General features: G+C 38.4%; 1 protein-coding gene across 1 annotated transcript in view; it reads left to right on the forward strand.

The window, feature by feature from the left end:
* Positions 1 to 11636, forward strand: part of BCAT1 (branched chain amino-acid transaminase 1, cytosolic) — a 40936-nt gene extending 29300 nt beyond the window's left edge. The window contains exons 8-11 of the mRNA XM_010003010.1: positions 2409 to 2494; positions 4292 to 4432; positions 6745 to 6819; positions 11298 to 11636. Coding sequence (XP_010001312.1) covers positions 2409 to 2494; positions 4292 to 4432; positions 6745 to 6819; positions 11298 to 11339 — 344 coding nt within the window. The 3' untranslated portion in view covers positions 11340 to 11636. The remainder of the gene's footprint in view (positions 1 to 2408; positions 2495 to 4291; positions 4433 to 6744; positions 6820 to 11297) is intronic.
* The last annotated feature ends 673 nt before the right edge of the window (positions 11637 to 12309 follow it).

Genomic DNA, 12309 nt, shown 5'->3' on the forward strand with positions numbered 1-12309 from the left:
AAAGGCAAATGAAGTCTGTGAGCTCACAGTCTGTGTTTTTGGAGATGGACACACTGATGTCATGTGGAGCCTGATTTGGCATCAGTTCACAGAGATGATGAGCTATTTGGCATGCTGTGTGTTACAGCATTATCATCTCTGCTGGAAACCAGGGGAGCAGATGATCCTTGGGTGGACCCAGGCTGGTAGGCATCATATGTATACTTGACAGAATTCTGCAATTCAGGCTGTTTGAATAATTTTGAGACTCCCATGTCCTGTGTGCTCAGTGCTGTTTGGTGGCTGGTTAGGCTTGGCACCTTGTCAGACTAGCTCAAATCAATTAATATATGTTGTTGAGCTTGAACAGGTCCTGGCTAAGATCTGTGGCAAAATCACAGAACAGAGAAGAATATCTTGTGTACAGTCACAGTCTTTGGTATTTAAGTCCACATTATTTGAAGTTTTCTGATAAAGAAAGGGAAGCACGTGTATATAACCGGGTTGCAAATGCAAAGCATCAGGTTTTCAGTGTTCAGAATCAGGTGAGCCCTTTGGCTCTTTAAAAGCTTTTAAGTACTCTTCTTTTGATGTGGTGCTATCAAATGTGCCGGAATTAGGACCAGGCATCATGATTAGGAGTGATGCTAGATAGAATCCTGACTTGTTGCTGACTGTATGAGAAGAAACTACCTCTGTACTCAAAAGTCTGGAATAGGAAGGGCACTATTGGTTAGTCAAACTAGGGCAGAATATATAGCCTGTTCTAGCGAAGCTTTTTTTTTTTTTTTTTTTTTTTTCACATATTGTCATGGAGGTTTGTATCTTATGTATGTATGGATCCTCATGAAAGGAACATTGAAGCATAGGAAGAAAAATCTTGTAGTCCAAATTAATAAATCCGGGGATGGCTGCATTAAAAAGTAACAGATGTTTCCTAAGAGAATGGACAGTGAGTAGCAGATTAAATGAACAATACCATTAATTTATCCTCTATTTCCACTATCCCACTCCAGCTCCCAAAGAGAGCAGAGCAGGAGAAAGTCCATCCATGCTATAGTCAGTCTGGAGTTGTGTATGCACAGGCCAGCAGCACTGTTTATGCACAGAATTCTCTTGCTTTTTACCCAGCTACAAGTTTTCACAGGACCTATAGAAACACTTTTAAGACAGCTTTTCCTTTGAGACTGGTTCAAACAGGCCTGAGTTCAGTGATCTTTTGCAGGTAGGGAGAAGGAGACATAACAAAAACATTAGATAAATACCTTGTTCTTTTATATGACCTAAGTAAAAATTAATAAAAAACCTTAATGGTTTGTGAATTTAATGGGCACAATAGGATCCTCATAAGATCAAGCAAGAAAAGAGAGAAAAGGGTTAAAAAAAGAGTATTACTGAAAAGTCTGTGGATGCCTTCACTTCTCAGTGCAAAATTGAGACTGTTTTAAGAGTCTGTCTGTCTGAAAGAGTAAATGCTCAGTATTCTCTGGTAATAGAAACTACTGACTATGCTATGTGATATTAAAAATTAAAGTGATGGTTTAAAATGAAAAATATTAACTCTAGTTTGCTGAAAAGACTACATGGAAGACCATAGACTACATACCTACTTCTGTGTTGTAATTTAAATGTTTACCAAGTACTGATTACCATTTATCTACTGCTTCATTAGTTATGTTAGATGAAAATCTATCTGACTTTTTTGTTTTCAAAAACAAACAAGAAAAACCAACTAACAAACCACACTAGTTGAACACTTTGAATTGTTGGTGCTTTTGGAATTTTATTAGGATTGCTCTTTTTGTGTAAAGAGAAAATTAGGGGGGGGAAAGGTATATCTAGAGTAAGGCAAAAGATCATTAAGGAAGTCTCCTCTCAAGATACATTTGGCACGTTTTCTACTGCTTTGCTTACTCAGTAGATGACCCTCCAAATTTCTGAAGGATGTTTCACATTAGTGCTAAGAATTTGATATGCTGGACCCCATAATCCTAAATTAAGTGAAGTAGTTCAGGGAAAGGCATGATCTGCCCTGGGATTATTAGAATTTAGCTTTCCTTTGTGCCTCACTATTCTGAATTTGCAGACTGAGCCATTCAGTGGTTCCCAGTAGTTATAGAGTGAATCTATAATACCCTGACGAGTAAAACCTACGACTAGGCTTTAGCAACGTATTTGTTATGTATTAACTGTTTCTTCCCCCTCACTGAAGCCTACTCAAAAGGTTTGAAACACTCAACAACAACTTATTGAAGTTGAATTTGTGTTCCTTCTGTTCTTAGAGAGCTCTGACAAATGTTACATCTTACTGGATAGGCAACTTTATCATTTGACTTCTTTCTAATTTTTGTTTGGTGCAATATCAGTAAACATTTTTATTTCTTTGTTTGTTTTTCAACCTGTGCTTCTGTTTCTTCTGTGTTTGACAGAAAATGAACTGGCAACACCACCTTTAGATGGCATCATCCTTCCAGGAGTGACAAGACAAAGCATTTTGGATCTGGCACACAAATGGGTGAGTGTTTTGACCTTGGCAGCAATCGTTTCAACTATCACATTATAACATCAATGCGAGTAAGCATTTCTGGTGCTCAGTATCTTGAAGTTCAGCTGATCTGGTCAAATCCATCAACTAAAATGGGAACTAAGGGCATGGTAATTCATAGATTCCCAGCAACATCATCAGAATACCCCCACCTGTTACACAGAACAATACCAAGCTTGTTAAAGTAGATCCGTGTAGTATTTAACATGGAAATTCTCATTAAATCCTCTGGTACTAGCAACTTAAAGCAATGAAACAATTATCGTGCATGACCGTGCATGAGCTGATGACTATACTTCAGTCATCAGCTCCCTTAGTTCTCATGGTTCCACCCTTATTTCTAATAACTAGCAAGGCAATCTAAAATCCAGGCACGGTTTTGCTGTTGTCTCTCTGTTTCCAGATTCCAGTTCTATCATGTAGCCATCAAGTATTTATTTTGACACTTGTAATTACCTCATATCCTGAAATGCTGCTAACTGTTCACTCTGCCTGTATGGTATAAGAATACAGTCAAAGGCTTATCAAGCCCCATATCCTGTCCACTGGTTCTGGTGCAGCGTACGTTTAGGAAAGAGTAAAAGAAATAACACAGACATGTGTGATACGTTCCCCTGATATTAACTCTACTTCCCTTTGCCTGTATCTGAAAGGCTTTCTGAAATACAGTTCACAATTGTATCACTCAAATCTAATTTGCAGTGAAGAGAGATAGGCATGTCCTTCATGGTGCACGTGTGCCATTTGTTGACCTGTTCTGAGCTGTCATGCACCTTTAGTTGTACTGGTACTCCCCTAGTGCAGATGTGCATGTGTACTTCTCAGTGTTGTCTTCTTTACAAGACAGACAGTTATTTCTAGTTGATAGTCCTTATGTGTGAGATACTAGACTCCCACCTCAGTCCTCTTGAAAGGTGTTGTCTGCTCTCAGAAAGGTTGTTTTCTTCCTGACCTCCATTCTCTGTCTGAAACTCTGCCGCTTACGTGTCCCTGTCTTTCTCCAACAAGTATCTTGTTAAGAGCTGATAATGTTCTCTGCTATCATAAGCATCTCTGTTTCATATTCAAGATCTTGCATATAAAATTAATGACTGAGCTTTAGTTTGGTCTGATAAGACAAAGTCCACATAAATCCATGAAATGAAAATTTCAATGTTCTATTTTTATCTTTGTTCTTTAAACATGTCCTTTCAATCAATTGCTTTGCATTTTTCACCTATAGAATATAAAACTCCTCCTATATCAGGACTTACCAATGTTAGTTGCTATACTTATACCGGCAGTACAGTCATTTCCTTATGTAACAGCTGTTTACAGGCTACAGTGTTAAATTTCATCAGGGATTAAAGAAATGTGTCACATCTAGCTGACATTGCAAGTGGAATTATCAATGTATTTTGCATAGGAGTTGTCCAAAAGTGGGATGCAAAGCTCTCTTGACATAATTGAGTAATTTTTGTACAAGCTCTATCATGCTAGAGATCATGAGTAGTTAGATCTTTTGTCACATGACCCATGATAAATATTGATATTCTGAGGAAACTGCCACTTTGTTGTCAGCATTGTATCTGGCACAGCACTGGCTTCCTTGAATGTCATTGTTTGGTTAATCTTGTGTGATACCGGGAAATTTGAAAAGATCAAAAGGTCACAGTCAACACTTGTTGCCACAAGGCTAATAGTTCTGATAGAGATGTTTTAACATGGAAAATAAAAAGACAATCAATATTTAAGTGTTTACAGTTTTTATGGTTGATTCTTCTGCAGGGAGAATTTAAAGTGTCTGAGCGATACATCACCATGAGTGACCTGACAGCTGCCTTGGAAGAGAACAGAGTAAAGGAGATGTTTGGTGCTGGAACAGCTTGTGTTGTATGTCCTATCTCTAAAATTTTATATAAGGGCAAGGTAAGATAGTGTCTCTTCAATATTTATTTTTTTTCCCCTTGTTTCTTCAAAGTGGTTTCATAATTAATTGCAGTTGAAGCACAAAACAAGTGAGTTAGAAAAAGTGTGCTGCCAGAGGCCCCTTGAAAAATGAACAGTGTCAGTATGTTGTTTCCCAAGTGAGTTACTAGTTGTCAGAAGACAACATTTCCCTCATTTTCTGGGGGTTTTGAGTAGTTAAAGTTATAAAATATCATATTGGTCCCCTCAGTTCAAAAAGGACAGGGAACTGCTTGAAAGAGTCTAACACAGAGCTACAAAGATGATTAAGGGAGTGGAACATCTCCCTTATGAGGAAAGGCTGAGGGAGCTGGGTCTCTTGAGCTTGGAGAAAAAGAGACTGAGGGGTGACCTCATCAATGTTTACAAATATGTAAGGGGTGAGTGTCAGGGAGATGGGGTTGGGCTTTTTTCAGTGATGACCAGTGGTAGGACAAGGGGTAATGGGTGCAAATTGGAGCATAGGAGGTTCAAGGTGAATATCCGGAATTTTTTTTTTACTGTAAGAGTGACAGAGCACTGGAACAGGCTGCCCAGGGGGGTTGTGGAGTCTCCTTCACTGGAGACATTCAAAACCCACCTGGATGCGTTCCTGTGTGATGTACTCTAGGTGACCCTGCTCTGGCAGGGGGGGTTGGACTAGATGATCTTTCGAGGTCCCTTCCAACTCCTAGGATTCTATGATTCTATGATTTCTGGGAAAACGAAAAAAACAAAATGAAAACCAACAGTTCCCAGCCCATTTGAAAAGATAGAAAAATACTTTATCCTGCATTTCTTCTATTGAATATTTTCCAAAGTTGAGGTACCTGGGAAACATGAGGAGAGGAAGGACTTTTGCAGGGGACAAAATTTCCTTTCTCAAATTCATTTCTTCCTCACCCCTCACTGCAGGGAACCCATCTCTGATGGAAACAGTTTCAGGAGGGTGCACAGCTGCTTCCACCTACTATACACCATGTGGGAGATTTCTCCTGCAGAGGTGGAATTCCACAGGCATTCAGCCTGTTAAGCTGAGTTGGTGCTGTTTAGCTAGCTCAAAGTTAGTTCAGAAGGCTGGTTTATTGCAACTGTATATATATAGATGTGGTTTTTTCCATTAAATGTGACAAATACAGTAAAAGCCTGTTAGGTGATACTTCTTGAATTAATAAGATGGAATGAATAGAGTAAAATAGACTATTTCAGTTGGAAGTGACCGACAGTGATCAATCTACTCCAACTGCCTGACCACTTCAGGGATGACCCAAGTTAAAGCATGTTGTTAAGGGCACTGTCTGAATGCTTCTTAACCACTGACAGGCTTGGAGCATTGACCACCTCTCTAGGAAGCTTGTTCCAGTGTTTGGCCACCCTCTTAGTAAATAGATTAGACATTAGGAAATATTTAAACCTCCCCTGATGCAGCTTTGAACCATTCCCATGTGTCCTATCACTGGATACAAAGAAAAGATCAGCACCTCCCTCAATGTAGCAGGACACTTGATCTCTCAGTATGCTCTCCTCAGAAAGATGTTGAGAGCAATGAGGTTGTCCCTCAGTCTCCTTTTCTCCGAACTAGACAAGCCTGAAGTCCTTAGCCGCTCTTCATAAGACATACCTTCCAGCCCTTTCACCAGGTTTGTTGCCCTCTTCATGACATACTCAAGGACCTTCACATCCTTCTTAAATTGTAGGGCCCAGAACCACACACAGTGCTTGAGGTGAGGTTGCACCGGTACTGAATACAGTGGGAGAATCACCTCTTTTGACTGGTTATGCTGTGATTGATGCACCCCAGCAAGCAGTTTGCCCAACTTGCTGCCAGGGCAGCCAATATAAAATTATATTTCTTATATAAGATATATATTATATTATCTCATCAGATGCTAAGATAATACAGGAGACATCAAGGTGTTGAGTGTTAATAAGTGCTATAAATGTACCTGTTGTGTTTCTACATTATGTACTTTGAAATTAAATATTGTAAACAGTGTTTTTACTCCTGCTTGTATCATATACCCTCTGTTTTGAACAGGTATTTTGGAAGGTTTAGATTAGCCTTTGTTTAAAAACAGCATTATGATTAAAGTAATTTAATGTTTCACTGGCTCAGCATGCCCTCCTATAATTATCTTACAACTTTTGCCTAATTGTAAGGAGGGCTAGAAAGCTTGATAAATATTTATTAAAATTTTTGATGACCCTAAGGTGTTCATAGTTATGTAAAGCTTCTAACATATGTTATTCTCTCTCTCTTTACCTCCTCTTCTCTCTTCTTTATTCAATATCAGCATTTGCACATTCCAACTATGGAGAATGGACCTCAGTTAACAACCCGTTTCCTGAATAAGCTGAGTGATATCCAGGTGAGGTGCTTCCTCTTCTTTATAAATAAAAGATAATAATAAAAGATAAAATATAATAATATTATATTATATAATAATATATAATAATAAAAGATTAAAATCTGAAAACACCTGAAAATAGTGTTTTAATGGTGATGCTATAGGCACCATTAAATAACAATATAGGCTATTTTGTTTGGTCTGGTTATTCTACCAATTTTTTTTCCTTGACAAAATATGATACAGGTGTAGAGTGATATCTTTTTCCCTGTTCATCTTGGAAGCTGGAAGAGAGTAATAAGATTTTACTGCTATCAGTGAAATCCAGTACTGTTGTCATAAGTTCCTTTTTAAAGGAAAAAATAAACTTCTTAATAATCCCAATTACAGATGAACAGAGGCTAATCAATAAAAAGATGGGTGAAGTAGTAAGCTCTCACTGAGTGCCTCCACTGATTACAATTTGTTTCTCAGCATTTTTCCAATCATATGGTCACTTCTTGTTCTAAGAAATCCTCTGATTCGCTAAATACCAAAGTCTTTTTTGAATCTGTGCTTGACCTTGATGTCTGAGCAAAGGTGTCAACAGTGTTTTAGCTAAAGTCAATGAGCAGAATGTGGTGACCCTTCTTATTTTAGTTGCCTGTTTTCTTTTACTTAGTTCATGGTGAAGGGGATTTGGGAATAAGAGTAAGTCTTGGCAAATTAGAAGTCACTTCATTTAAGATCTGATAACAATTGCTTGGCAGTATTGTAATGATTTCTTCAAATCAACTCTGATGGTTTCTGTTCTACACTTTCAGCTTTTGGCTCAATAAGTTCTTAGATTTGCTACCAAAATTTTTATCTTCCTGCTTGTAAGCCCTGAACTAAGAATCACCTTGAAAGATTGTGAGATGTACTGCACCACATTGCAAATCTCTGAATACCAGAAAATGATCAGAATTTTTTCTTAAACAGTCTTCACATTGATTTTTCTTTTTATTTTACAGGTCCTTTACTAGTGTGTAGAAATAATCTGACACAGGGCTGTTCTGATGAGACCCTAAACAAAAATGCCTATGAATTACATTTTGCTGTCATATGTTGACCCACCTAAAATCCTGTGATAAGCAGGTTCACTCATATAGTGTTATTTATTCAGTGTTTTGTGCCATGGTACAGTCCAAGTTTAAATCTGTTGTTACTGGTTGTGGGTTTTTTAATTGTTTAATTCCGGTAGGGTGAAGCAGTCACCAGAGGAAAGTCAGGGCATCTCATGATTCTTCTGTATTCTTTCTTCTCTACATATTTTCACGTTTCACAGCTGCTGGTCTCCAGCATAACTATTTTTTTATTTTTTTCTTCCCCAGCACCTCCCCCAAGACTTGTAGTTCAAATAATGCAGCAAAACCACTTGGCTGTTATTTACTAGGAGGGTAACATGGGATCAGCATCTCTTGTTCTTTAGAACAGTCTTGGACACTTTTGTCTGCAACGCTGGGAGGAAATTCCTGATATTGTGGTACCTTTTTGTTGGTGGCTGAGCCAATTTTCAGGAGAGACACTCTCCTATGATATTTTTATTGTTTCAGCTGTGTAATGGCTTGAGATCTGGGTCTTCAAACAGTAGGACTGATAGGAAGAAGGAAAGGCTCTTCTAGTTCTAGATTTTAGGGGAAAGAGAGGCTTACTATTTCATTTGTCCATGTCAGTTACATTTTTATCATCTTACTGTATGATAATACACAGTAGCTTTTCTCCAGATTCCCACTACATACCACAGTTCTGTTTCATCTTTCTCATCCCAAATGACGGAGACACCTAGCTAAAGTAACTGTTAGTGTCTATCACTTTATTTTTCTTGTTGTTGTATATCCAGATTTATTTTAGGGACAGACTGTAAGCTTGATTTTGTTGATACATTGTAATGCATACTGATCATCACTCTTTCCATAACACTCTGTATTAAAGCCATCATGTTAGTATTTAAAGTATCTTCCATTAATGTCTGAAGGCACTTGTGTAACTCCAGTTACCTTCTGGTGTCCAGGTGATGCAGTATATGTCAGGGCCTTCAGCAGTTTGTGGTCAGTTTGAGTCTCCACTGCTCACTTGTAATTGCAGTCAGGTGATAGCTCGGCATCAGAAAGAGCTGAGGCCATTTGTAGCTCTTTAAGTGCTGCACATGGCAATAGGTACTACTTAGCAGTTTGTGCTGTGAAACAATCAAGAAGGGCTTGCAAAATCCAGAGTTCTGTTTCAGAAGACAACAGTAGAATATGTGTCTTTCTTTCTTGGCTAATAGATAATGAGTGAATTGTTAAGAAAAATTTGTCCAGCCTGTTCCTTGAGGCTTCTTCCCATGCCCTCCTCTATCATCCTAATTTATCTATCCCCCAAACCCTCCCTGACCAAGGTTCACACAGAGGCTGGAAAAGTATGGATTGCTGATTGCTTCTAACTGTTGTCTATCTTGGACCTTTTAACTTTCAGACTACTCATAAACCTTTTGCCTTGCAACTATGTACACGGCAAGTGTTTGTTAGTTACATGCCGAGAGTAAATTCATCTCTCCTGAAAAGTGTTAGACGATTATGTATATGCTTACTTCTTGGTTTTCTTCCTTCTTTAAAAAAAAAGCAAAAAAAGTTAGAATGCTTCATTGTTAGAAACATGATTTTAAAGAGAAAAATGGCTGCTTCCCCTTCAAGAGTCAGTCAGTGGTTGCTGATTGTGTTGTGTACTTTCCTGTCTGTGGAGAGATGGATTCATATCCAAATGGACTCCAGGTCATCGTATGGAAAACAATGCTGCAATACAGAAAATGGAGTATATAATCTTAAACTGTCCAGAGTTTTCAGGGTCTTCCATAAAAATTCTTTATGTATTCTCCTAGGATGGAAAAAAAAACAACAAACAACAAACCTCTTTGCTGTGTCATTGGGCTATTGTCATATCATTTTAACAGTCTGAAGCTGTTGCTCCAAAGAATGTTCAAGCTCTGAAGAACAAAATGCAATGGAAATTACAAACAAACACAGCTTTGGTCTCTGTGCTGTGCTGTTGCTCTAACTAGAGCAATATATCCATTTCACGTTGGGCAACGAACATTTGTAAAAGAGTAAAAATTCTCAGTACCGACATTGTCCTGCATTTGAACCTGTGACCAAGAGGTGCAGAGCTCCATATGTAATATCATTATGCCAGTTCCCTTGTGTACAACACATGCTTGTTTAACATTTTCTGATTATCACTATTATTGTGTTTCCAAGTCTGTTTTCATGCTGCTCATTGTTCTTTTGCAAGTCTTCTGTGTTCAACAGGATTTCTTTGGATTTGAACAGCTGTTCAGTGGAACTAGAGCTAGAGTGACAAATTAGAAACTCATGGGCAGAACTGATTCCATTTCTCATGCTAATTGAGAGAGACAGCAGTAGCAATGCAATACACATTTTCTTTCCTATCACTGAGTGGAACTCATAATACTAAAGTTTGATAAATATTTCAGATTAATTTACATTGTGTAGAGCAATGGTGTGCTTATGAATGAATTAGTCATAGTACACAGTGTTCATCAGCTTGAGTTAGAGATGAGATTCTTTTCCCTGAGAATACACTCAGTGAAATACCACTCAGATGTGGTTTTGCATTCTATGCTTTGAGAATAAACAAACCTTTCCTATCCTCTTTAAATTGTAATTTGGATGCAATTTGGAATGGATGGAAAGAAGGTAATATATGTTGTTTACACAACATGATGTAGAATACTTTTAAACACTGCAGTCAAGACAGCAGTGAATAGACATGGGGTCTAAAACCCTGTCTTTCTCAAAGTTGCATAATCTAAATGGGTAGGCCAGTGGAGAGCAACCAGGGAAGGAGAATTAATGTGTTTACTTTTACAAGAGCTCCAGGGGGAGAAAGAGTGATACAATTGTCTAGCTAGAGGTCACAAGGACTTTGACAGAATCAGAAAGGGAAATCTGCTAAATCTGCTTTTATTTCCAGAGTGAAAACATCTTAATTGTGTTATAACATAGAATCATAGAAAGATTTCAATTGGAAGGGACCTTAAAGATCATCTAGTTCCAACTCCCCTGCATAGGCAGAGACAACTCCCACTAGATCAGGTTGATCAGGGCCCCATCCTGCCTGGCCTAGAACACTTCCAGAGCTTGAGGAGGAGCATGCTTATGAATGAATTAGTGAACTGATCTCAGGGGATAACCGTATTCAGCTGTATGGAAAGCTCTAGAGAAGCAGGACTGTTCTGTATCATCTCTAACAAATATCATTATCGTGCCTTCCTAGGGTACTTATTGGAAGATGGATAAAACTTCAAGCTGCTTTTAGGCTTTGCTTAAATCAAAGACAGAAGGAAAGGCATAAGAAATAATATAAACTAGTATCAGAGTGGTGGATATAAATCTTTCTGAGGATAGACCTAAGAAGTTATCATAATTGTACACTGTTACTTTTAACTTTTATTCTTAAATGCCTTTTTTGCTTTGTTTCAGTATGGAAGAGAAGACAGCGATTGGGCAGTGCTGGTGTCATGAAAGTAGAAGAGTTCAGTCAGACTCTCCAGACAGAACAGCCATGAATAATGACAACTTCTGTAGCTGTCTGTGTGTAGCATAGTTTCTGTATCAGTTTTGCTCCTCAGGATGATTGTTTCCACAATTTGGCAAATGTGAACACAATCATTTTGATTTCTACTGTAATCCTGTTAGTAGAAGCCTATTTCCTTGGTAGAGGTGCTAAATGTTAGCAATAGAAGTTTCCTAATAGGTTTCTTAGTGCCTCCTTGTGTCTTATGTACAGTCTGAAAACTTGTAAAATGCTCTTCAACTGCTCTTCAGTTTGTTCGGTTTGTTTTAACTGCCATCACCAGCAGAGCATGTGTCAAATAACACAAAGACGGTGCCTGTTAGTTTGCCACAGGGTTCTGTTGACATTATTCTGCCTTTTGCTCTGTGTTTGGGAAACAGTTTTAGCCATATGTTCTTTCCTTTCATACTTTGTTTGTATGGGAGATTCCCAAGTTTGCATAGTCTGTTAGATCTCCTCATGCTTGCTCTGTCAAATAACAGCTCTGTCCTTTAGGCCAAAATTCTTTTTGAGTAGATCTAGCCTGCAATATGCTTTCTGTTTGCCTATTGCCTTTCCCTCCATGGGGGATATGCAGTGACTGCTTGGGCAATACATACCTCTTTAATAATTAAATCATCCTTCCATACATGATATACAGGGCTGGGCCAGGCCCTGCTGAGACAAAAAACACCCTTTGTCTGGCCTAGATCAGAGCTGGGCACTGCAGACACAGTGTAGCCTTCTGAGTCATTGTCTGGAAAAATAAGATTAGACAACTATGGTGGTGAAAATTGAACCACTCTTTCAAAGAAACCCCACCTTTGTTTTGAGGAATTTCTTTCAACATCAAGTCACTTAATTTAGATCAGCAAAATGTTCTTCTTGTCCCCTTCACTCACTGTGAAATGAATCCAGCCTCCATTGACACGTGTGCTT

This window comes from Chaetura pelagica, unplaced genomic scaffold (assembly GCF_000747805.2).
Source record: "Chaetura pelagica isolate M959 unplaced genomic scaffold, ChaPel_1.0 scaffold117, whole genome shotgun sequence".
NCBI classification, from domain to species: Eukaryota; Metazoa; Chordata; class Aves; order Apodiformes; family Apodidae; genus Chaetura; species Chaetura pelagica.